Source organism: Astatotilapia calliptera, chromosome 6, assembly GCF_964374335.1.
Source record: "Astatotilapia calliptera chromosome 6, fAstCal68.1, whole genome shotgun sequence".
Classification (NCBI taxonomy): Eukaryota; Metazoa; Chordata; class Actinopteri; order Cichliformes; family Cichlidae; genus Astatotilapia; species Astatotilapia calliptera.
In genome coordinates this window covers 26,961,708-26,988,377 of record NC_137427.1, presented here as the reverse complement: position 1 = coordinate 26,988,377, position 26,670 = coordinate 26,961,708, and the positions used below count along the sequence as shown (strand labels likewise).

The window sequence follows — 26,670 nt, the reverse complement described above, 5'->3', positions numbered from 1 at the left end:
AAGTGTGTTTAATTAGCAGTTAGGTCTTGCACGCTGAGTGCCGGCTGCCACCTTAATACTTGACATTAACTTAGAGAATTGAGGGGGTTTCTGCGTCCTTCAGCAGAAAGCAGCTATTACAGGAGTCTCTACTCTTGTATACTTGAACTAAAAAAGCTGGAGGCTTGTTTCAGGCTTTTTGCAGCCAATGTAGAGAGAAGGGTAAGGATTAAACAACAGAGTGGGTAGCGTAACCCTCCAGAGTAATGTCATCTAATGAATATATATGAATTTTGTAAATCAGTGGTCCTGACCTTAGCTGAGTCAGTGATGTTGTCCCAGTAAGGACTGGGAAAGTCCAGTCGCCCTTGAAGGATTTGGTCAAATAAGTCCTCTTGCTGGTTATTCTCACTATATTGAAGGAGAAACACACACTCAGAAAAACAACTCAGAATTTATAATGCATTACTCAGCAAACGTGACATACATCTAAACTGTGAAAAAACTGAACCATCTGTATTGTACTTTGCATAATAAAATCCTTTCATTTTGAATTTCAATTTGTGGCTACTGCCATAAACATGAAGTGCTAGAGATGACATATGGGTCACATTAACGTAAATCAAATTACAAAATCCTTAGCACAGTGACTAATATCAGCGACAGCGTACAGATGTAGCAAACTGACAGTGATGAAAGTCAAACTGACAACGTTGCTGAATTTCTGCTGACAATTTAGAAAAGATTGAATTTTTTGCTCAAAGTCATAGACTGTATATTAATGACTGGCATAGCCTTCAGGACTGCAAAGTTAAGCTGCACTCGTTTTAATGGCCAGCAGGGGGTGACTCCTGTGGGTGGAAAAATAAGAAGATAGAAAAATCTGACTTCTGGCCTGGTTATGACCTATTTAATTTATAGACTCAATCTATATCTCCACTTTCTAGTTTAATACTGCACTATCTCAGTTTAATAAGCTGGGGTGTCATATAAAAAGTAAATACAAAGTAAAGCATATTTTAGGGCATGGCTAGCTTGTCATTGATATATTGACACCAAATGAACTTGAACAGCATCCTCGCTCATTAAATCTAGGCAAAAAAGTATGGTAGCAATATATGGCATCACCTGTTATCCACCTGTGATATAGTATCTACCTTTAAAACTGAAAACCACGTCCCTCTACATGTTTGTTTACTGAACTATGTGAACCGAGTACCTTCTAAAAGGAGGGAATCCACACAGGAGGATGTAGGTGATGACACCTGCGGCCCAGATATCCACCTTCAGGCCATAACTGTGAAATGAGGGTAAGAACAGAGCCAGAAAAAGACTAAATCGTTTAAAGCAAACTCTTTCTGGACATAAAAATACAGAAAAAACATTTTGACATTTGACAAATGAAAGTTTCTAATCTGCTGTAACGGTACAACAGTACATATTACCACATAAACGTGCCTGCTGCCACGTACTGTATGCGTAGTTTGTCATGCTGTATTGTACACTGGTATAAAATACAGTTTTCTTTTTAATCTTCAGTCAGCTGATTACAACAGCACAATACTAAAGCATATTGCGTCAAAGCGTCCAGCTTACCCTGACTCAGCGATGATTTCTGGAGCCACATATGTAGGAGTGCCACATACAGTATACAAGGGGCCCTCGACTACTGTAGCTAGGCCAAAGTCTCCAAGTTTCAGTGATTTGGTGCCATCTGGGTACTCAAAAACCTAGAATGAAATACTCATTTAAAGCCCACAGAGGATCTGGATTTGTTGTAAGACCCACCCCAAAACACAGCATGTTTGTAAATGCATACCAGTAGATTCTCTGGTTTAATGTCTCTGTGGACGATGTTCAAGCTGTGTAAGTACTTCAGCGCTCTGGCGAGGTTGTACACCATGATACTGGCGTCTCTCTCTGTGTATTTGGCCGAGGAGGTGATGGCGTCAAATAAATCGCCTCCCTGCGAAAATATGACAACTGTGTTTTACACAGCAAAACGAGAAATGACCCCTCTCCCCTCAGCCACCCACTCCCCCCTCAGCCTCTACTGCACCTTCACCAGCTCCATAACCAGGTATAGTTCAGAGGGAGTGTCCACCTCCTCGATCAACATGATGATGTTGGGATGTTTCACCTTCCGGAGCACAGCGACTTCATTTTCTATGAGGTGCTCCTAGGAAACACACACACACTCACTCAGAGTTGGCTAGCGCCCCGGTGTCTACGCTCAGTTGTTGCGCTAATAATAAAAGATCTGAGTTGTGCGTTAAACATGAGCGAATCCTGGTGTGTCATTGTGTAAGTGTGTGAAAGTATGAGGGTAATGCGAACAAGGGTGTGAATAAACAATATCACTTAATCGAGCTTTGAGCATCAGAGGCACACAGGTGTGACCGTGCAGTGCACCAACATATGATGCCTGCTTACGTCTGACTGAAAGTGACACATGCAAAGGGAGGAATAAAAGGAGGAGGCAGAGAGGAACAGAAGTGAAACCTTTCCGCTGCACTTTGTCTTGTCGATAATCTTCAGGGCAAACTCTTTCCCCGTGGACCTGAACAGAAACAGTGCAATTAGGGGATAACACTGAACGCAGCAGTGAAGCTACAGCAGTGTCTGTAATTTAAATGAAGTGCTCGCTGGAGACGCTCGGTTATGGTTTTGCAGGAGCGCTGCGTCACATCGTTACAGGGGAGGAATTCTAGATGTAGCAAATAAACTTTGTTATGCAGAGTGTGAGCTGTGAAACCGTGCAGGCGCAGGCAAATGTTTATTCAATGACATATACACTGTATTTTGGTAAGAAACTGAGAATCTAAACTGTTTGTTTACAGTGTGTTCACATAAGTACTTTCTAGAAAGGTGCAAGACATCTTGCGCGCGCACACACGCACACACACGCACACACACACACACACACACACACACACACACACACACACACACACACACACACACACACACACACACACTCAACAGGCCCCTCTTTGTCACCTCCACCTCCCTGTCTGTGTGTTGACTGAGATTAAAAAGGCTAATGAAGTGAAATCACTCCTGGGTTTAATCCATGACATATTTCTGTCTGCACAATGCCTGTCATCAGGACTCAAACGGCCTGACTGGGCAGTGACCATAATGTGACACATACTTCAATAAGCTGCACACGGGGAGGAGGGACACTGCTGTGCGTTCACTGCAGATTTCTGCCAACATTTCCAGTCTGATCGAACGGGTTTCACTTACCTCTCCACACAATCTTTGACCACAGCAAAGTTGCCATCTCCGATGACTTTGCCAATCTTGTATTTTTCACAGATGCTTGAGGCATGCGAGTGCTGGTTCCCATTAACTGCCGAGGAGAGACAAAGGTTATAAACAAGCAAGTCTTAAAGGCACACAAAACTACGCTGAAATCTAGCAGCATAGCCAGGCTTTCTTTGCCTCAGCTGGCTTGAAAAAAAGTCAAATCCAAGTCAAAGGTAACAGGTATCATGCTGGTGGTTATCAGTTTTCTTTATTTGCACAGACTTTCTGTTTAAGGCTTTGTCTACTCACAAAAACAGTTTTGGTGTCATCTAGGAAAATTAAAGGAAGATTGCTTTAGTGTGTTGCCGGGTTAAATTTTAATCATTCTAAATTACAGGCTTCAAATAGTCTATAAGTGTAACTGATTAATTTTCTAATCTAAACTCTAGTAGTTGCAACTCCAGCAGGTGTCACACTGAGTTAAGCAGCAGAGTCTCTGTGTAAAATTACTCTGATCATACCTTCTGGACTCAGCTGATTGGTTTGCTCCTGATGATTGTTCAACGAGCCATTTATATTTGGGGAAGAGTGGTGATGTGACGGAGGGATCTGTGCGACAACAAACAACAACAGAGATAAGAGCTCGGCCTCATCAATACTCAAACTGGCAGCAAAATAACAAACAGTGTCGACAAACATAATGATCGTCGTTAAAACGCTGCTGATGTATTACTGGCTTGTTAGTGACTTTGATTACAATAAAAGGAGACATATTCATTTTCATATTCTTTCAGATGTAGACGATTTCAGATGTCTGAGTTTGACCACTTAAATGAATCATTCATTTGTTAAGAGAGTCATTTCAGCAGCTTATGTCTACATTTCTGAAATGTCAGCAATAAATGCATGCCACCAGCACTAAAGATCAGAAAAAGTTCACTCCCCATCATGCACAGCAGTGCTTACATACCGCACTGAGCCATAATGTGCATTACCTTACAGTGAGGATCTATTTTTAGGTAGCCCTCTGAAGCAAAGTTGAACGTGGGACAGTGTCAAGGTCCCTTTTATAGGTAGATACATAAAAAAGCTTTTTACTTTGATAAATGACTTTATCTGACTTAGTGGTGCCAAACTAATGTGGATGGATAACTCTGGGCTCACAGAGGAACTGTGCAAAGGTGGAGGAGGTTAGCCAGCTGGCTGGATCATTCAGAAATGACAGTCTGGGACTAACACAGATTTACAGGAGAATCCATCAATAAAGCAGATTATTATCTTAAAATCTAGTGAAAACACATCAGGCAGCTACGACATACCCTGCGAGTCATACAACATGACTGACAGTCAGTGGCTTGATAAATTCATTTGATGCTGATTTATTCTATTTCAGGGTATGTAGGTTGTACATCCTTGCCTTATCCCTAGCTTTGCAATAACGCCACTAGCAGCACTAATTTGGATTTAAAGTCTCAGAGGCAGAGCTACACTGAAATCAGTGTATTCAAGCTAATCCACTGGTTAACGGGTACCAGTGAGCCAGAAAAATGCAGGAAAGACGGCTATATGTTAGCAAATGCAGCTGGAATATAGAGATTTAAAAATTTTTAGGTAAAATGTAAATAAAAGCAGAATGCAATCATTTTAAAATCCCCATAAACTGATATCGTATTCTCAATAGAACGAAGAAAGCGAAAAAACTAAGACTTTTTGCTCTTTCACGAAAAATAGTGACTCATTTTGAAATTGATGGCATAAACATGTCTGGAAAAAAGTTCGATCAGAGGCGACAAAAGGCTGGAAGCAACATTTTGTAACTAATTAGGTTACTGTAAGTCACATGACTGGTAATGAAAAAAGCATCTGACAAACTGTTCACCGTGCCATCCACAAACACAAGTTAAAGCTCTATCATGCAAAGGAGACACCATATCTGAATATGACTCAGAAACACTGCTGTTTTCTCTGGGCTAAAGTTTATGTAAAATGGACTGGGGCGACCTGGAAAACTGTTCTGGGGTCAGGTGAATCAAAATCTGAAGTTCATTTTGGAAAACATGTAATCCTGTAAGGAAACATTCCTCTCCTAACAGTCCAGCAGCTGGTCTCCTCAGATCACAGATTTTTACGCCTGCTGTTAGAAGAAGAGGGCTTATCCCAACTCTTTTTGAGATTTAAAGTGACCTAATTTTTTATTATTTTAATGGTAATATGGGTTTATGAGGTTTGTGTTTTAGCATTATTTACATTTTACAAGGCATCACCAACATTTTGAGTTAGTGCTGTAAAAATATATAAAATTATATACTGGATGTAAACATTTCTTTACCTTTAAAGCAGTTTTAAATTTGTGCTTATCTGCATCTTATCTAGACAGTTTCACTAAAGGCGCTTGTTTGGTCTCAACCAGGACGAAGTGAAGGAGTCAGTGTCAACACAAATGTGACACACGCCCTGAAATTCTGCAGCATTATGAACTAAACTTTAACAAAGTCTGTCAGTGTTCTTTTGCAGTATTGTGTGTGTCTCGAGTGACTGTCAGTGTGAGCCCATGCATATATTCACAGTACACTGTATAAAGAGAATCGCTGAGACTCTGTGGGTTCTGGTGCAGCAGCAAGCTGTGGGTATCTTGTTACTGTATAAAATGCATTGGATACACAGTCTTACCTTAAAACTGGGGGTGGTTCGAGGGCTGGTAGGGGATGGAGTAGAGGACTTGGTGGACTTGTGGGCTGAAATACCATTTACTGTGCAGAGAGAAGGAAAAACAGGGCAAGAGTCAGTGGGATTATGAGTTCATCATTCAGAGCGTAGTAGTTGTAGTTCAGGAGTAATGCACAGCTTTGAGGAGAATCCATCAATAAGTCAGGCAGTGACTTAATAAACATGTTTGCAGCAATATATACTTTTGAGATGTTTAAAACTGCCAGTGATACCAGTGCTAAAAGATAACCCGTGGTTATCCAATGCAAACTGTATCACACTAGCATACTATGCACTTGGTAATAAAGTGAATCGTCAAACAGCCCCCCCTGTGACTCACTCACAAATTTGCAAGTTCTTTTTTAGCAGGTTGCAGATTCTCCCCATGAGGGGGAGGTGTGTGGTCATTTTTGTAGGTACACTTTTAGTACCTACAAAAATACCATTATTCTTTCACTGAAAGCACTCTCACTACAGGTAACGAGGCCGAATGATTGCAGAATTGCAGATTGCAGTCTAGGCTGATGCCCCTATTACTGTTCACTTTGGTTTATGTAGACACAATACATTAAAAAAAATGTATTGATTGATCATAAAAGTGAGTTTTTTGTAAATTTGCCTGAAAATTATCATTAGATTTCACACGTTTGCATATACTTTATCACTCTTTAAAACAAGAGCACACAGCAGGGACGAAATCCTCTATTGTTTGAGTGATTCATTCTCTCAAGAACAGTCTATTTCTGCTTCGCTCTCTATCGGCTGCTGGCACAAATACAGAGCCATAATGCGTCAAACTTTAACTCACAGTCATTCATCTGCATAAACCCAGACGAGCTGAGGAAAATCATTTCACACTGCCTACAGGCTGCATCTTTGCACTCACATTTCAGAGTTTAACTTTTTAATTTAATTATAAACTCAAAGTGTTTTTTCCTAAAGGTACTTCAAAATCAATGCCTCAGAAGGCAGTTTACACAACATGACATTAGCCTGTAGATAACAAGCTATTTTCTCAGCATCTCATCTGCAGCTATTCAGTTAGATTATAATTGAATTATCACAGACGAGAACTGTTTCCTTTCAGAAGCATTCTTCAGTTGTTCATTTCTAGCAGTCAAGAGAGTAGTAGGGTATCTGTGCTAATGTGCTACTCATGTTTAGCTTTCTGTGCAGACACGGTATTATCAGTTCATGGCTCTGCAGCAGCTGGCTCTCTAACAGGTAGTTGAGTAGAGTTCAATGCATCTCATTGGCCTCAGAAGAATGAGGGAGAGAAAGAGGGTCAAAGTACAGAAATGTGTCTTGTTTAAATACACTGATCTGAGATCTGAGGAGCTACAGAGGAAACAGCTAACAGTGCTAAAAATAGAAAGAAATACAAACCAGTGTTCCTATTTTTGGCTCTGATTTTCATTTAACACTAGAGGACCAATTAGTGGAAGACTGAATGTTAAGAAAACTGCTTTATTTCATAGACTTGGTTTTAGCAAGCTAAAGTAGCTAATAGTAGCTAAAACAGTCAAGTCTGTTAAGTTTAGAAAATTTTGTGTTTGCTCCCTAGTTTGAATTCTCAGTTTGATTTTTTCCTAACATAACTGCAGTCTTTGCATTTGGTTGTAAATGTGTTGTCATATTGGATTTGGCTCCCCATTCATATGCTATGGTTAAGCTGCTAATGATTAGTTTATCATTAACCATCATTCACAGGTAAAATTAAAACATATATGAATGTCAAGTATGGGGTGATGCTAAGAGTAGACAATTTTAAGAATAGAGTAAAGGTGAAGCTTCAGTAATCAGTAATTATTCAGATTATGTAATTCCGAATTATACAGGGTGCCACGCCTGTCAGCTAAGAACAGGAAAGTGAAGCTACAATTCACTCTTGTTCACCAAAATTGGTCAATAAAAGGTTGGAAAAACATTGCCCGGTCTGATGAATCTTGATTTCCGCTGTAACATTTGGATGCAGTGATGGATCCTGACCTGTATAAATACATCATGGTTGTGGTGGTGTGTAATAGTGTGGGGGATATTTTCTTGGCACACTGTGGGTCCCTTAGAACCAACTGAGCATTGTTTAAATGCCACAGCATACCTGAGTATTGTTGCTGATCATGTCCACCCCTTTATCAGCACAATGTACTCCTCTTTCAAAGGGTATACTGATTCTAGCAGGATAACACACCATGTCTCAACACTCAAATCATCTCAATCTGTTTTCCTGAGCGCGACAATGAAGTCACTGTAGTCACATGACCTCCGCAGCCTTAATTCAATACAGCATCTTTGGAATGTGGTGGAACGAGAGATTGGCATCATGTAGGTACAGCCAACAAATCTGTAGCAACCATGTGATGCTATCGTGTCAATCTGGAGCAAAATCTCTGAGGAATGTTTCCAGCAACTTATTGAAACTATGCCACAAAGAATTAAGGCAGCTCTGAAGTCAAAAGAGGGTCCAATAGAGTAGTAGCAAAGTGTAACTAATGATGTAACTAACCCCAGAGCTACAGGTCGGCTGAACACAGCTTGTCCACAAAGAAAACAAACCTACCTGAGGTGTCAGTAAAAATCTGCAGATTGTTGTATTTTGGTGTTTTTTTAATCCATTTATTTTTTATGATATGCTTCCTACAGTACCACAGCAGATCTTGGGGTTTATTCACCTGCCAACAAAACACTTGCTAACAGAGTAATAAAACATGAAGCAGTTGTGAGCAACACTCAGGATGATCCTGGATCATTTATGGGGGAATCAAGCTTAGCTTTTTTCTAATAAATTTCGACTCAACAGGTAGATTCTACATCAGGTGTTTTACTCTTTGACATTTCACTTTTGCGGTAAAAGCTCCAAATGGTTATCAAAATGGTTTAAAAGTTAAATATTATTGTACAAATATGAAGATTACCCCTGAAAACGTTGGGACAGCAGATTTGGAGTCACTGCTAATTATATAAAATGTCAAACTAACAAAAATCATTTTATAACATAGACGTGAGCACAACAGATTTCACAGCACAGCATGTTAAGGCTCACCTGGGGACTTGACTGGGGACTGCGTGGTGGAGAAGTGGGCAGGTCGCCTTGCTACATAACAGAAAAAAATACAATGCAGAGCATTCAGCTTAATGTAACATCTCTCAACACTGCACACAATCTGCTCAGAAACTATGGCCAGTTTACATTTAAGCTGCTAAATAATCATTGCCTAACCTGTTACAGTCTTATGTTGGCTTTAGTCGAATGGGATTTTTTTTTTTTTTACGTGTGAAATATTTTCATACATACTATATGCTGTAATAATTTGCAAGAACTGACTTTGCCTGCATGGCAGACGTATGAGGTGGGAATCACCACACATTTTTATAGACTATTATTTTTAAAATGATTGTGCAACACGTGCCTCCTACCTGCACTGGGGGACTTGCTGCGCCGTGAAACTCCAGGGCTTTTAGCCGTCCGGTTTGGAGTAGCAGAGCGGCTGTATGACGACTTTAGCACTCTGCATTCTGGGAAAACAACGCAGTTAAAGTCACCACAGCATTCAAACCACTAATGATACTCCCTGGAGTCTGTGAACCAGGACAGAACTTGTTTGTTCATGAAAAACTGCACAGGTTTACAGATTTGTGCATATCAGTACCTGCTATACACCAGCCTTTCATAACTGACTGCAGTAATAGATAATCATTTTGTACACTCTATTTCTATTGCAGTCCAACACATACATTCAAATCATCCAGAGTGCAGTGTGACCCATAATGTATATCAGCAGATGCAGAACCTGGAGGAATAAAGCAGTTCTAGCTATGAAATAAAATATTAAACAAAATCTTTTTCCAGGACCAACAAATATAGTTTCCAAACTGATTTGTGCTTCATGACTTAAAAGCTAACCTGCTTACATCCGATTACCCACTTTCCTCTCCTCAGTCACAGGGTGTGTCCTGGACCTATCTTCTGTACTCTCAGCAGAGTGCAGTGTGCCTTTTTATGTACCTTCAAAGACCTAATTCTTACAAGTGGAGCACAGCAGTCTAAGTGGGACAAAAGCTCTGAACTATAACTGCATACAGGCAAACCACCATCAGTTAACGTGTAGTGTGTCAGGATATGCCTCCCTGTTGTTAAGCCAACCTGACCAAACAACACAAATATCAAACAGGATGTCAGTATTTTGGACTGCAACTAAATTAAACTTCCTCTTCTTCCCATGAGGTTGTTCAGTCTTGGCTGAAGTTATGTGCAGCTATGACAGTGAATGCATGAGCTGATTATACAGGTCATATCCTCTAAAGCTTTCTGCATAATAAAATACAGAAATATGCAAGACGTGCCTAACTTATGTACAACACATACAGTACAGAACATTAAAGTGGGACTTTTACAAACACATGGACTGGACATGCCATTCAAAAATTAAAATAAAATAAAAAACAAGAATGCAACCTTCTTCCCTTTTTGACAAAAAGGATGTGTGTTTAAAATATGCAACACCATTTTCAATTTATTGAAAACCCAGTTTGACAAAAGCTGGGAGACTGTATAACATGTAAATTTAAAAAAAACAAAAACAGAACATGATGATTTGTAAATCTCTGAACTCCATATTTTATTCACAACAGAACATAGAAAGCATACCAAATATTTAAACTAAGACATTTTACATTTTCATGAAAAAATGCTCCGGATGCTGAAGAAGTAAAAAGTGAAAGAGCAGCCAAAGCTTATTTAAAATGGACTTGGACAAAGTGGTAAACTTTTCAGCAGTTCAATGAATTGAAATGTGAAATTCTTTTTGAAAACATGGATGTTGCATCCTCTGGCTTAAAGGCGAACGAAATCATCGAGCTTGTTTTTAGGACTCCGTTCAAAAACCTGACTGCTGGCCTATGGAATTAGTATCTTGAACATGTTAAAAGTCATATACAGTTTTTAGATGAACAAACACTCCCATCCAGATGATGCCTTTTTCAGGGACCTTGCATATTTAAGCAAGATAATTCTAAAACGAATGCTAATTTATTACAACAGCATAGCTTCATAGTAGAAGAGTCCGGGGTGCTGAATCAGCCTCCTGCAGTCCAGATCTTTCCCCAGTTGAAAACATTTGACATTACATTTCTTAAAATGATACATTTTCTCATTTGATATGTTTTCCATGTTCAAAATTCCAATCAACAAGAAATCACATATGGCATTGCACGGGAAAACACACAGCATATCTTGATGTCAACTTTTCAAAAGGAAGGAGTGTTTCATGCAGCTGCAGGAGAACAAATAATGGGTTAAGAATGTCATGCACACACATGACACACACATATATACAGACATATGTTTGGTTAGTGTTAGTCAGGCCTACCAGTTGTAAAGGCTGTGGAAGCCTTACCACTGTGATCCAGCACAAAGTCGTCTTGGGCATAGCGAAACTTCTCTGGTCCGCACGCTATGAAGACATCATCATCTCCGAAGAAGTCCTGCAGGCAAGTAATCTGGAGACAAAACAGTAAATATTAAGGAGTGATGAAAAATGCGGATATCACATTTTTCAGATCTAAATCCTCATTGAAGTATTGATTTCCACACCATTTAATCTGCTTTAGCCTGCGCCACTGCAAACCACTATGCAACCCACATTTTCACACTATGCCTGAGTATTAAATACCTTTTCTGTTCTGTATGGATCTTGCTGCCACTTTCCAGATATACACAACTACAGGCCAATTATAAATAGCAGATGGAAATAACAGCGCTCTTTTGAATGCCGTGACCCTGACTGAACAATGTTTGTGTCTTGCATCAACTGAACTCATCCAAATCTAGAAGAAGTTAAGAACTGTTATGAGTAATGATTTATTACATTTATTACAGTAAAAGATACAAGATGCCTTTTAAAACAAGCTGGATTTCCCAATTCATCCTGCCAAATGTGCCATTTCCAGAAACTTCATTAGCTCTAAGTTTAGTAGTAATTGTATTTAGTAATTTAGTAGTAAACCAGAACAGGTTTTAGCTACACGTTTAACTGCAGTGCTTTTAGATCTACACACTGTGCAATCAGCTAAATAAAACAGGCCAACAAGCACGACAAGGTCAGAACCTCTCCTGACACCCAGAATACTGCAGAGTTAATGCAGAGTCTTGAGAGGGAAGCAGTACAGTTCGAGGTTGTGCCGCAGGGTAATTTCTCTTCCTTCTTCTATTCTGTCTCACACCGTGGTCGTCATTTTCTCTGCAGCTCAGAGCACTTTTTGTTTTACACCCACCACCACCCACCCCTGGAGACGGAAACAGAAGCTACTTTTAAGCTACACTGAGTCGTGCCCATACACACACACACACACACACACACACACACACACACACACACACACACACACACACACACACACACACACAATCCCTCTGTTGCTGTAGGTGGACAAGTAGGAAGATAAAGGAGCAAAATATCCCTTCATTATCCCTCCCACCACTGCATGCATGTGTGCCCACTCGCTGGCAGTCATGTGAGTTGTGTCCACACACACACAGACACACACTTTTGCAAATAAGAGGTGGGGTACTGCATGGCTAAAGACTGTGGGCAGATGGATCCTCTAGAGGAGATTAGGGGTTGACACAGCGGGGAAAGTGTATTTGTGTGTGTGATGGCCGACAGAGGAACAGGTGGTGCAGAAAAGCAGAATGGCCACTGAAGAGGGTTAAATTTTTTTTTTAAAAAAAGCAGAGATGGAAGCTGACATAAAATAAGTTAGAAGTGGAGGAGGAGTAAAAACTTACAATGATGAAAAGTATAGTGTTTGACATAAATTCATAAACTCAGTTACTCGTGTATTAGCAATAAGTGAGACGCACAACGTGTCTGCAATCAGACAGTCTGAGTTCAGAATGAAAAATTCAGTATCTGTGACTTTCTTATAGTGAATGCAATTTCTTTTCAACTTTTATGACAACCAACGACCTCTTTTACTGGCAAAACTGAGGAGCAGTGCTGCTGTGGGGAAAATGTCTGCAGAATTCGTGTCCATGCTTAACTGTGGCAGATTACTGAAGATTTGACATAGCTGAAGTGAATGTCATTCTTTAGACAGGCTCTCACTCAGGAATTTGGCAGCTGATCCTCACACTGTACAGTGTAAGCACAGGTGTTAACACCCGCCCCAGGGAGCGTCCGATGCGTGTCAAAAATGGACTGTGGTGAACTACGAACTCTCACGCTTCTGCTGCATGAGGATATTGGATAACGTTTCCACTTGACCTCTGACCTTGATCCTCATGGCCTGCTGTTTCCTTCGGTGTGCAGACATCATGAGTGATGACACTTTGCTGCATTTTTGCTGTGTCATTTGTTTAAGGACAACGTGAGACAGCAAAGCACAGACTGCTGAGGTGAGCAGCGAGCACCGTCCTCTGGCAGGGGAGCCACGAACTGGGATGACATCAGCAGCGAGAGGGCTTTAGTGACCGCTTATAACAACAGTTTGTCATTTTGTGAAACGCTGTGGTGGAGACTCAGTTCATGTGAATTTTCTCACCATACTCAAACCTGTTGCACAGTCCAGTAAACTCTTTAATCACAGGCTATTCAGCTTAAAATGACCTTGACAGAATTGTTCTACCTCACTAATTCACGTGTTATATCATAAGCAAACAAGATACACATGTCAGTGCCCTTGGAAGCTTGTGATATTATTTAAATATTGTCTTAGAGTTTAACTTTAACGGAGTAAGGAGAGTGGCTGGAGTGATATTTATTAATATAAACATCTTGCATCAAGCTAATATAATAAAAAAACAAAACAAGGCTAGCTTTTGTACCATGTTATAATAAAATTGTGATTTTCATTTACTATGTAGTACAGCTGTGTGACTGCAGCACTTCGGATGTAAAATAGCTGCCTCGCTCCGTGTTGGCAGCTCACTGAGACTGGCCAATTAAAATCAGCGGTTCTACTTGGTGGACAGGAGCTAACCATCTCCTGGCTGCAGCTTCAAACACACGAGGTACAGATAAATGTTCTCATTTAAATGTCATGCATGCAAACAATAAGCACATTTCACAATATAGAACTACAGCCTCACATTACATGATGCCTCTTTTTCACTTGTGCAAAGAGAGTGGATGATAAATTACATCACAATAACCTAAAAATTTCAATCTAAAATTGAAATCTGTGCCTTAATGCCCCAAGACCTACTTGTCCCATGTGCCCTCTGAGGCAGTGGGCTTATTTATGAAGAAGGCAGACTGGAATATTATACATCACTGTTGAAAAGGCTCGTGGCTGCACACTCATTTGCTTTCACCCCTACGCACTCTGCAAGGCTAGCACTGCTGGGGCCTATGATAAAGTACTTTTCAGCTGCTCTGTGACGCCCGGGGGGAATGCAAGGGAATTGAGACAAATTGTGGCTGTATGGATACATTTTAAACAGGCATAAAAAAAAAAGAAGAGGTCAAGTGGTTAAGAACTTAAGTTAAAGAGCAACGGAGGTTGTGTTCTGTGTTTGTATTGATTTTCTTTTTTAAATTGAAAGCAGTTTAGAAATTTATTATTTATTTGCAATTTATTAAAAAGTGACTGACTTTATATGAAATAAAAGACCATGAAAAGTCAATTAAAGAACAGTTTATTTAATATTTGGACAGTGCATCGTTGTATGATGTGAGTCAGAAACTACACAACGCCAACCTATAATATCACTTAGTGTATTATAAATCAGACCATAATTTATAAAATGAAGTCATATTAGATCAGATTAGGAATGTTTACTAACTGAAAACTCCGTTAATTTTCCTCACAGACTTCAAAATAACTTCTTTTTTTTTCAACCAGTTTAAGTTTAAGGCAGTCCTGCATTGACTTTACTTTCACACCATCATCTTTCTTCAGCACAGTGATTGAAATACAGGCTTTTAGATTTATATCAAGGTTTTACAAAAGTATTCTAGGACTTACAGGTATTTTTTTATACATTGCCTCCCATTACCAGTTGTTCATAAGTAACTGGACAATTCACTGAAAAACTGTTCCCTTGTAATGTGCCATGATAAACTAAGCAGATGAAAGACCTGAAGTTGACTCGAAGTGCTGAACGTCAATCTGGTGGTTTTTAATGGAACTCTCACTATGAGGTCCAAAGAGACGTCACTGCGAGTAAAGGAGGCCATCATTAGGCTGAAAAACCAAAATCAACCAATCAGAGAGATAGCAAAAACTTTAGGAAGTGGTCAGATCTACAATCTAAAACATGCTTAAACAGAAGCCATGCACTGGCGAATTCAGAGACCTGGAAGATCCCAGAAGACAGCTAAAGTGGATGATTGAAGAATTATTTCCTTGGTTAACAAAAATTCCTTCGCAAAGTTAAATTCCTTCGCTAAGTCAATGCTCTTGAGGGAATATCACTTTCAAAGCCTACAATCAAGAAACGCCTTCATGAATGGAAATAAAGAGGGTTTACTGCAAGGTTGTTAAGGCCAGATTAGCATTCGTCCAAAAACATTTAAAAAGCCCAGCACAGTTCTGGAAAAGGTGAAACCAAGATTAACTTTTACTAGCATGATGGGAAGGAAAAGTATGGAGAGGGAGAGAAACAGCTCATGACCTGAAACATACCACATCATCTGTGAAAAATGGCAGAGGCAATGTTACGGCACGTATAACTGCCAGTGGAACCAGGGCACTAGATTTAGATAGAAGTACCAGGATGAACTGTGATGTGCACAAGGCCATACTCTCTGCTCAGATTCAGCCAAACACTGCAAAACTGATCTGACAGTGCAAATGGATGATAACCCAAAGCATACTGCAAAAGCAACCTAAGAGCTTCTTAAGGCAAAGAAATGTGATATTCTTCAATGGTAAAGCCATTCACCTGATCTCAACCCAACATAGCATGCATGAAGACAAAACTGAACGCACAAAGACTCACAAAGACACAAGAACTGAAGGTGGCGGCAGTAAACGCCTAGAAGAGCATCTCAAAGCAGGAAAGTGTTTGGTCATGTCCAGATTTGGGGGAGTGGTCCGAGTGGTCCTAATTTCTGAACAGTTAATGCAGTACATTTAATAAACTCCTTAAATTTAATTCAACCTGCACATTGACTGCATATTGACTCATTGTTTTTAAAGTCCTCTGTGGTGGTGTACAAATGTAAAATTACAGGACATCTCCACAGTTTAACAGAAGGGACCACTAGAAGCAAAAGTAACACAAAATTGCTTAAACTAAAGTCAACCAGCAGCTTGCTTCAGTGATGCAGAGGCTGATATGAGGATGTGCGTATGCTGTAACATCACAGCGGGATGTCGTTACCAAAGCACACTTCTAAGAAGACCCAGGTGTTATAAATCATATGAAAGAACTGCACAGAGTGGCCTGAAGATGAGACAGAAAAGCAGGCAATTTACTGACAACAGTAAAAAAACAGTCATACTAATCCAATCAGCTGCTCCCTCCTCTGCCTGAGTCTCCTGCAGTGCCTGATGTCAGCATTACTTATCTGTTGAATTTTTTAAGTTTCTTATAAATGAAATTTCTCACTGAAATGTGAAAGTGCTAAATATTAAAGCTTAAATACATTTCATATCACATTATAAAGCAGGACTCACAAGCTGAGTATGTTTACACATGGGATTATTTCCTCAAACACAAGGAAAACGTTGGAATCATGAAATGGAGAGCATAAACGTCAGACTACATCGACCATGTTTGCCTTTGCTCCTGTCAGCCACTGCCAGGATAAACAGCCAATGGCCGTCTACTGCCAGCACTGTCCTGTAGGGCCTGTCTTGGCCAATCAGTGAAGTGAACTGTTTGCAGGGTTCGGTATTGGCTGGGTGACATGACTTGAGGGTAAACTTGGTTTACCCTCCAAGATGGGACACTCCCCCTCCTCCCAAATGTCTGACCTTCTCTTACCCTCACCATCAGTCTGTCCTCCGTCCTGTCTGCTGTATTTTCTGCCCGGGTAAGCTCAGCAACAGCACAAATACGTGCCAAGGGCTTAACATGTTTGGATAATTCAAATACAATAACAAGCGAACAGTCTTGATTTTCAAGGCATTCAAAAGGGTTTTAAAGCAAGGAGGGAGAATTGTCTTCTCTTGTTTTTACAGAACAAAAACAACTGAAATAGAAAATCAGCAATGAACAAAACACACACGCAAAAAAAGCATAAAAAGGGAAAACGACAGCTAGAATTACTCCATCCGTATATGTAAACCTCATTTACCCACAGACCTTGCTTAAATTCTCACTTAGAGTGTTACTTACTTAAGAATTTGCTGATAAGTAGATGCCCATTAAGTTTGTCAGGGGGATGTCTGAGCTAAAGCCAGCCTGGTTATTAACACTGAACTCTCAGACAGAGGCAGCTCCCTGAGACAGTTTAATTCCTCTGGATTAGAGCAGTGAATCTCAGACACGTGTAACAGGCAGCACAAGCAGCGTGGAAATGAGCGATGAGAAATCTAAGCCCATCATTAACTCACGCCAAAAGTGATACAGCTGGGTGACAAATGAAAGTTAAAAGAAACCAAACCAAAGTGAAGTATTAAGGAGTTGGGCCACTACATGCTGCCAGAACAGCTTTAATGCATTTAAATCACACAGAATGCATTTGTATTGATTTGCAATGATCATTCCTCAAAAAGAACAAGTAGATCAAAACCACTGGCAGCAAAATTTCATCTATTCATCTGACCCTGTTAATATTTACATAGGCATGTACTAGCATAATAAATATACAGGCAGAAAGAAAGACAGTGTGTGGGAGTTGTGCTTAATTGTTTTTATGAAGTCTTTTTCGCTCATTCAGGTGTGCAGAGATTTCACACTTAAAGACAAAAGCAGCACAGTACCCACTGAAGTCATTTGTAGAGCAGATCAGAGGAACTCCAGCAGCCTGCAACATTTCGCCCTATCACACATTACACAGCTGTCTGGCTTACTGTCTTCCTCTCTTCCAAGAGATATTTGCACAAAGAGACTCATAATCACATAACTTCAGGCTGTCTAAATGTACCTTAGTGCTCCACTCTCTATATGCAAAAAGAGCTGTGCAAGTAAAATGGAAACATTGTACAAACATCCAAATACAAAGGTTCAAAGGAGCCCCTCCTGATTACCCTTCAGAATTGCTGAGGGGCTAAGAGATGCTGGTTGCCAGTTAACATATCCTGAGTTTTAATAAATCAGTAAGAGTGCTACATTTAGACCGGCCCAAAATATTAACAACACCAAAAGCTCCAAGCGCTCTTAAGCCAGTGAAAGAAAAGACTTGAACATCAAGAACAAGCACAGACTTCCGTCGCCTGGTTGACTTGGACAACTGATCTGTCCTCAGCTAAACTCAGCTAAAACTTGCTGTGACTCTCCTTGCGTGATTAAACTCGAGCAGACAAACAGTGTGTACTGTGATTTGTGATGATGCCTAACCATATCATGATGTCAGCTCCTGCTGGGGGAGCGAACGGCCCGCTGCAAAGAATGGACGAGGGCCAGGCTTCACAAATAAAACAAAAACAAGCAGTTGAAATCGCACAACACACAATGGATGCACTCCCCCTCTATGGCCTCCACACGCTTTGCACAGCTGACAGCCCGCCCGCCACCCCCACCCAGCACCCCGGCTCTCTGTCGTCTGGCAGCCTTTTGTCTTCCCGCTTGTTCAGTCGGTCCTCGTGAAACATAGAACAGGTACTCTGGTGTCATAACTGCAGTGACCGTGCTACAAGTTGTCACGAAAGCTGGGAACAAAGATTGATTCCAAGTATCCAAACTATTGTTAAGTTATTGCCAAAGCTTCGTGCTTGTCTATCAGTGCCAGCTTTGTTTACTCAAAGTCAAGTCAAATCTACTCGCAAACAGGAAAGCCGATACAATTCTTGGCACATGAATCCCCAAATGAAAAACTGGAGCACATTTTAATGAATCCTCATCTTAGTGTGGTTTACACCAAAAATGCACGGCCACTAAAGACGCACACGGAGAAACTAAACACATTCAAACAGCTAAGACATCGTCAATTAGAAGACAACACAAGTGCAGCATAACAAAATGCACAGAAAAACCACTGAAATGCTGTTTTATTAAGAAGCTGCCTGCTTTCAGTGTGCCAATAATCTATAGTCTGTACTCTGTGAGGGGAAACTGCTTTAAATTCAACTTTGAAAAAGCAAACTGAACAAGTATCCCTCTTCCACAATGAAAGGACTGCAATCCACTAAACTGACAAAAAAAAAAAAAAAATCAGATTTACTAGCAATATAGTTTGAATAGCCTGATTTTCTAGTAAGGATTTGGCAAATAAAAGGATAATTCAAATAATAACATATTGTCGAGCCTAGCAGAGAGCACTCCTGGTTGGATGGTGTCAGTGCACTGGCGTCAGATGGTGCTGTATGCTAATGACAGTACAGAACAATGGGTGGGCATGCAAATTTCATGGCTGTTGACCCAAATGACGGTGTTTAATCCAGACTGTGTGCTGACAACAGCTCAAGCCTGACAACCAGATGAAACCCTTGTGTGGCCTTGCCTCTAGCTAGTCAGAGATGGAGGCAGTCTTATTAATCTATCTCTAACCGCAGCAAGTTTCACCGTCTTGCAAGGAGAATGTGCAAACAACAAGATATCAGCACCTTCAATGTGACAACAGGGTGAGAAGAATTCGGACAGCTTAATGAATGCAAACCCTTTAACTGCTGGCACAAGATAGTAGTGCCGCACGGCAAGACCTGGGCTGCTGGGATAATGGGGACAGGAGGCCATCATCATTAAGACCATGTCATTGGAGATGATGCCAAAGTGCATCAGTGTCACAGTAACCACATATATGTATATGCACCAAAAACACAGCAGTGCATGAATGCACTCTTTCTATATGTGGCACAAACGGAGCAACTACTTGGAAAGTTGTGAGCAATTTTCGCAAAGGAAGAACTCTTAACTCAATATTGAGGACAACACTGACATTTTTATGCAGTGCGCTGCAGTTGAGAAACTATATTTCTTTTTATGTCCAAAACAGCTGGTTACCAGAAACCCGATCTTTGTTGTCAAAGCTCTGGAAAGATATAAAGGGGGAAATGGGCCTGAAAGGAAAAGTACATTTTCATTGCTGCCTTCAAGATATCAGTAGAATCTGCCTGTTGGGAAAAAGTAATCATCATAGTATTTGTCCCCTATTTACCGCCTCTTACTTTATTAATTTTATTTCCCCCAGTTTTTTGTTTTTTTTGCCTTTGCTTCCTAATGTACTGAACTGCATTTACTAATAATTGCTCCTGGGTGTAGAAATTAAGTTGCACTGGCATGAATTGAATGCACAGCTGCAGCAATAACGCTGGATTAGTTTACTTTTTTTATTACAGTAATTTGTGTCTCCTCTTGCATAGCTCTATTTTCCCCCCATACACTTTGCACCTTTGTAGATTTATGAATTACAAATTAATAATTGTGCATCATTCGTGTCTGTTTACTGACAAAAATACACAGATTTGTGTTTTGTTGACATAAACAGGGAAATATCCTTTCAAATGTTAAATACAGAAACAGATGTTGGAATGAAGTTTTTCTGTATACTCCCTTCTCATAGGGCATCATCGGTTATTTAAAAAGAAAGAAAGAGTGCAGTAGGGATAAAAAAACAAAACTGTTGTGCATGATTTGTTTTAGTCTGCTGGGAGACGTCCCAGACTGTGAGCCTGCTGCTCTTGCACAGCATCACATCAAATTCTTTGTGCCCTGATAAACTGCAGCGGAGTTGAAGGCCTACAAGTGACCTTCAGTTGTTGTCATGCACACTGCTGAAAAAATGCTGGAGCCCTAATGCACTTAACAGTTAAGGAAGCCAGTTTTTACCCATCAATTTATAGAATTTCTGCTTCGTGGTTGCTCTTATAGATTTTTAAAACTATCAGCCATCTTCTGCATCTTTAGATTATTATGGATGGATTCGGGATCCTCTGTATCCCATTAGTTAGTGCAAACATGTAAAGAAAATAAGACTGTCCAGTTACTAGTGCTCCCATTTCCCCCCCCGCTCCTCAGGTTACTGTGTGTACTGACTGACAGGAGCTTTAAAGATTTTAGAGAGACGAGCATTTGAGTAGTCTAAAGGTCAGGTTCTGTTTTCAGTCTCTCAATAGTGAGCAGACAAACCGTTATCCTACAAACATCATTAAAAGAAGTATTAAAGGCAAATGCATTTTAGGATTTCTATCATGTGCACGGGCAGAGAATTATGGAAAAGGGAAATATATACATATATATCATTACAGAACACAGATTCCAGTTATCTTTCCACTGATTGAAATCACATCATTGACTCCAGGTACAAAACAAAAAGTCCTTTTTGTTAGTTGACAAACCTGCTCATCGTCTATATCCCAGACAGACCTCACAGGTCATCAGGTTCAAATCTTTTAACTGTTAACCCAGAATCAGATCCAAGTGGTCTTTGTGGTCTGGAACAAGCTGCCTGCTGATCTGAGATCAACTGCGTGTGTATTCAAAATCAGACTCAGAACCTCTTTAGTCACCCAGGCTTGCACTCATTAGGCACTGCTGATCTGATTTTGTCTTCTTTGTTAAGCACCGTGAGCCAACATGCAATGAAACGTGCTATATAAATAAAATTGCTATTTTTATTACTGTTCATTAAAATTTCATACATATTGCTTTCAGTAAGACCAAGAGCACAACGGCTATTTCAATGATATACACTCACTGATCACTTTATTAGGTACACTTTGCTGGTACCATGTTAAGAAGCATCAGACCAATTCTGCAGGTTTATCAGCTGGACATCCATAATGTGAGTCTCCTGTTCAACCACAACCCAAATGTGCGTTATTGGATTGAAATCCGATGACTGCGGAGGCCATTTGAGTACAGTGACCTCACTGTCATGTTCAATAAACCAGTTTGAGATGATTTGACCTTTGTGACATGGTGCGTTATCCTGCTGGAAGCAGCCATGTGGCCGTAAAGGGATGGACATGGTCAGCAACAACACTCAGGTAGGCTGTGGTGTTTAAATAACGCTCGGCTGGTATTAAGGGGCTCAAGGTTTTGGTTAACCTGTGTGAACTGTAGCCTCAATTTCCCTTTCTTAGCTGACAAGAATGGCACCTAGTGTGGTCTTCTGCTGCTGTCGCCCATCTGCTTAGCCATTTAGAGATACAGCTTGAACATTATAGTTTGGATATAACAGAATGAATTTTGCGTGGTCAAGAAAATCTCAGAATATGTTGAACAAATTTAAGAACTAAGACCTTTTAAAAATAGATGGTCGTGACTTCACACTTCTCTGTTTTTAAAAAATCTAATCTGGCACCGAATCTGCCCTGAAACTTTGCAAATGACAGAGAAAATGTAATCGATTGTTCGCTCACAACAAAAAAAGATTTTTTCCCCCTGTGGAAAAATTGGATTTCTCACCTATTGATCACTAATGCTTTAATAGCTGTACCACACCCTGGCAGCCTTTCCTCACTTATCATGTGTCAGGATCACAAAGGGTTTAAGGCTACATCGGGGAAAGGCAGGGAAACTCTGGACTGGACCTAGATTTTCAAAATCACAATAGCGCCGATAACATCAGACAGCATTCTGTGCTCCATTAACTATTCACAGTTTAGCATTTGAAATGGGTATAGCCAAGACAGCCAGCGGTTAACACCATCTCAGCATAATGAGCCCTTTTTCTTACCTTTCTGAGCTCTTTCTCAGCAACAGACTGAAGTTACCTTAATAGTTTCTGCCTGTAAGCATAACTCTGTACAACAAGAGGTCTGTATTAGTTTTTGGCAATGCTAATATTTACACTTACTTCATCCCATGATTGGCTCTCTGTGTGTAGCTCATAAAGGTGACCGGCTCTCTGTGTGCAGGTCAGCTGTGTCTGCTGCCTGCGATCAGGTCAGGTCACGTTTGCCTTTCGATTCAGTCGTCTTCTTCTCTGCCTTTACCGTTAAATTACAAAGAAACTAGCAACCAGCGTCACATGAGACAGCAGAGTGCCTATTAATTAAATCATTCCTGTTGGCTCCCAGCATAGTGTTTGTCCTTAGTCCTGATATGAAAACTTTGGGGTTTGGAGTAATTTGGCTACTACTGCTATTTAAAAACTCTGTCTGCAGGATATGTAGCAAAGTATGCATCCCAGTTGAGCAGATGGTGTGGAGCTGAGTGGCATCTTTGCAGTAAGCTGCTGCCGAATTTGTTAAAACATGGCAGGAATGTTAAAGATCTGCGTGCCTGAGATGACCACGTCTCAGTCCTTTCTTGCATCACATAGCTCCAGAGGTAGTAGAGACTGTTGAAAGAAAAGTATTTTGAACAGTCGAAGCCCTGTGCTTCTAATTCTGTTTTATATTTCAATCTTTGGCTATAATATGAGCAACCATGATTGGCATATATATGCATATAAATAACAAAAAGCACAAAACTTTCACTTTATTTAACCGCTCCATCGTGTTTTCCTTTTTAATACAGCTCACAAAACATGCAATATATACTTCAGGAACATGAAGAATACTGAATCTATCAACGTTTGAGTCCTAAAAATGTGTATCAGCCCAAAGATGTCCAGCATCAGGCTCTAGTTTACAATTCATTCATTTTGTCACAGGGACTTTTATTTGTCTTTGCTACTTCTTCTACAACTCCCTTGAATACGTTCTCTATGATTTACACGCAACAAAAGCAAACTCAGGGACTGCAGGACTGTGCCCAAAATTAATGAATGCATCGATTCGACAGTTTAGACAATTAAAATAGGAAAATCTTATTTTCTGCCTGCCCGGTCAGCTTTGAGATGTAAAACAGGGTTTTCTTTCAAAAGCAGCAGCTGATTCTGTTGGCCCTGATAACCATGATCTACAATTAACATTCAGTCTGAAGAGGAGCTTTGACTCGAGGAGGGAGAGTGGACAGAGACATTTTGTGAAAGGCCCCTTACTCACGAAAAAACATCCGTGAACACAAACGCCCTCAAACACACCTGACAGCTGCACTGTAACCCTTCCTTCCAGCTTGTAGGTCTAATCATTCGGTTGTGGCCAGGGCGGGGGCTCTGTGCGAGTGTGAGTCCATCAGCGGGTGGGAGTCTGCAGACCGGGTGGCTGGTACCCCCGATTTGATTTTGGAGGAGCAGATGGTCGGCTGCTGCTGGAAGGCATTCGGAGTGTTTGCGTGTGTTTATGGGTGTGTGAGTGACTGAGGAAGGAGCCTTAGAAGTGCTTTTTATAGAGGCTATGGGGTTCAGACTAGAAAGATATTCACATGAACTACTAATATACATTCAGTTGCCAGTTTATTAGGCAACCGCATATTATTGTAGGGTTTTTCCCTTACGATATAAAGCGCCTCGAGGGATTTGATGCTATATAAATAAAACTGAATTAAACTGAACTGAACCTAAAACGGTGCTGCAGTAAATCCAACTTTTATGGGAGTTCTACTGTTCAGTTTCTGTTTCTGTGTGAGAGCCGTGACCCTTCTACTGTGGATTCACGAGAAGCCTGTATCTTACAATGCTCTTGAATTGGACTGCATTAAAATAATATAACTCTTTAATCCGTCCATCACACTTATGGGACTGGGCATTTTGGAATGCATCTTTAGAGTAATCAAATACAGCTTCTACTGATGAAGTTTTAGATATGTGGCTTTCAATAGATAGATAGTGTAAAAGAAATGGCCACTGTAAAGTCTCAGATCAAGGACGATTCAAATCTTTAAAGGCTGTGTGGTACACAAACCAGGAGAGATGTAGGCATCATCAGAAAATCATCATAAAAGCTGTTAACTAAGAAATCACAAGGACCAGGAGAAATACTATGAAAACCCAACTAGCAAGTATTACCAACATGATCTGGGTAATATTCTGGTTAGAGCAATCAACTCACTGCATACAGTCAGTGTGTCAGAAAACTGAACTAAGACCAGCAGTAAAATGAACAGCAATGGAAAAACCTTAAAGAGACTAAAGAAACAATGACTTTAAAACAGAATCAAATGCTCCAGCACAAACACATTTCCAGTGTTTCCACTAATAAATGGGACTGAAACACCACATTTTATTAGCTAAATAGCATATTTGCACCTCACAAACTTTGGAGGTTTTAATACTTTGAATTGACCAACATTACTTTTAATAAAGACCTAACTCGTCTATATATAGCGCTTGCCAGATGGATGGATTTATACTCCACCAAAGAGCAGAAACCATCTGTTAAAGGAAGCTAAATAAAAAGACTACTGCATCCACAGGCTGGTGCAATGTGATCATTAAGACGCCTGCGGTGAATATCTAAGGAAGCTAAACGACACACTTGTCAACATAAATTGTGTAATGTGTCATCTGTAATGGATAACCTCAAAACACTTACAGAGTACATGTTGTGAGTCACTATTACAAATGATTTATTTATGGTTGAAAAACATAAAAACCTAAAGGGGAAACAAGATTTTTCTAGTCAGTCAGCCAATCGGTGATTTATTAGAATCACTGCCGTGAATGTTGGGCTGCGACTGATCTTCAGTTTGATAAAATAATATATTCGACTGATGTGTCGTTTGGTTTTTTCCCCTCGGAGTGAGAGCAACGCTAAATTATATTGTTATTTTTACTTTTGACCACATGACATATTCAGTGCACTTGTGGGCATGACTAAAATGTCAGGCTTGAAAACACCTTTGAGTAAGTATAGTCTGTGCAAGCTGTGACAGCGCCATCATCATCTCTGTCCACCCAGTAAAGGTTTTGCTGGTACAGACAGTGTTTGCGGGTGCTGTTTTTGATGTTTTCCTTTAGAATAAATATAGATTGGGACATTACGGTTCAGTTTAAAGCACCACTGAACACACGGGCCATTCCCACAACACTGACATCGGCAATTTCAGTTTCACCCACTTCCACCACAAGTTACATTTACACAGACATTGTGGACTTTAACACAGTGCCTCATTCTGGCAAACTGTATCAGCATGGTTTGGGGTAGAGCAATCATTTGAACACTCTGCCCACCTCTTGTGATTTCAAATGATTGGTGAAAGCATTAGCTCTCAACACTGATCATGAGTTCTAAAGTGCACAAATGAAGCTCCATAAAGCTCCATATCTGCTTCTCCTGATCTGGAGCTTAAAAAGCCTGGAATAAACAGCTGGTTTGCATGGCTGGTCTACTTGGAATCTCTCAAGGGATGGAAGTAGACATATCAAGGCTTTATGTCACACATATGGAATCTGTGTTAGGTGGGAAGTCTGCTAACCGAATTCTTTAAAGTAGTTTTCAAATATGAAGAAGCTTTTTTCCCTTTTTTAAAAAAAATCCCTGTAAAAACTTTTCATTGTCAAAGAGGGAAACTTCGAATTTAAGTTGGAGAGCATCCGCTACAGGGAGCTCTGCATGTCTGATTTGGAAGATTTTTATGCCCCTTCCTGATGCAACCCCAAAGGGATACGTGGCTCCTCTCTGAGTCAAACTGGGGAGCTTTCGCTTGGTAGGCGAGGCTTCAGTCTAAAATAATGTAAATAAATACAGCAATGTTCTGGATGCTATTATATAATCTTGTCGAGTCAGTGTTTCTGTGCAGTGCTGGCCTAACAGAAAGGATGCTTTGCTTGCTCTGTCAAAGGTGATAAGGATCACAATTCTCATGAGTCAATTTGTCCAGACTGTCCAGCCCAGAAAGATTCCCATCAGCTC

At 40.3% G+C, this 26,670-nt stretch overlaps 1 protein-coding gene across 7 annotated transcripts in view; it reads right to left on the bottom strand.

Moving 5' to 3' along the window:
- dclk2a (doublecortin-like kinase 2a) overlaps positions 1-26,670 on the bottom strand; it is a 69,946-nt gene that overhangs the window by 10,401 nt on the left and 32,875 nt on the right. For 6 of the 7 annotated variants that reach the window (XR_013909465.1, XR_013909466.1, XM_080302490.1 and 3 more), the window contains 12 exons: positions 11,307-11,436; positions 9,355-9,453; positions 8,981-9,031; positions 5,902-5,981; positions 3,753-3,840; positions 3,229-3,334; positions 2,482-2,539; positions 2,039-2,158; positions 1,799-1,945; positions 1,576-1,709; positions 1,199-1,276; positions 294-390 (listed from right to left, as the gene is read on the bottom strand). Coding sequence is in view for 5 of the 7 variants with exons in the window: in XM_080302490.1 (XP_080158616.1) it covers positions 294-390; positions 1,199-1,276; positions 1,576-1,709; positions 1,799-1,945; positions 2,039-2,158; positions 2,482-2,539; positions 3,229-3,334; positions 3,753-3,840; positions 5,902-5,981; positions 8,981-9,031; positions 9,355-9,453; positions 11,307-11,436 (1,188 nt within the window). In the remaining 2 variants the exon portion in view is untranslated. The remainder of the gene's footprint in view (positions 1-293; positions 391-1,198; positions 1,277-1,575; positions 1,710-1,798; positions 1,946-2,038; positions 2,159-2,481; positions 2,540-3,228; positions 3,335-3,752; positions 3,841-5,901; positions 5,982-8,980; positions 9,032-9,354; positions 9,454-11,306; positions 11,437-26,670) is intronic. The other variant, XM_026171374.2, reaches the window with a different exon arrangement.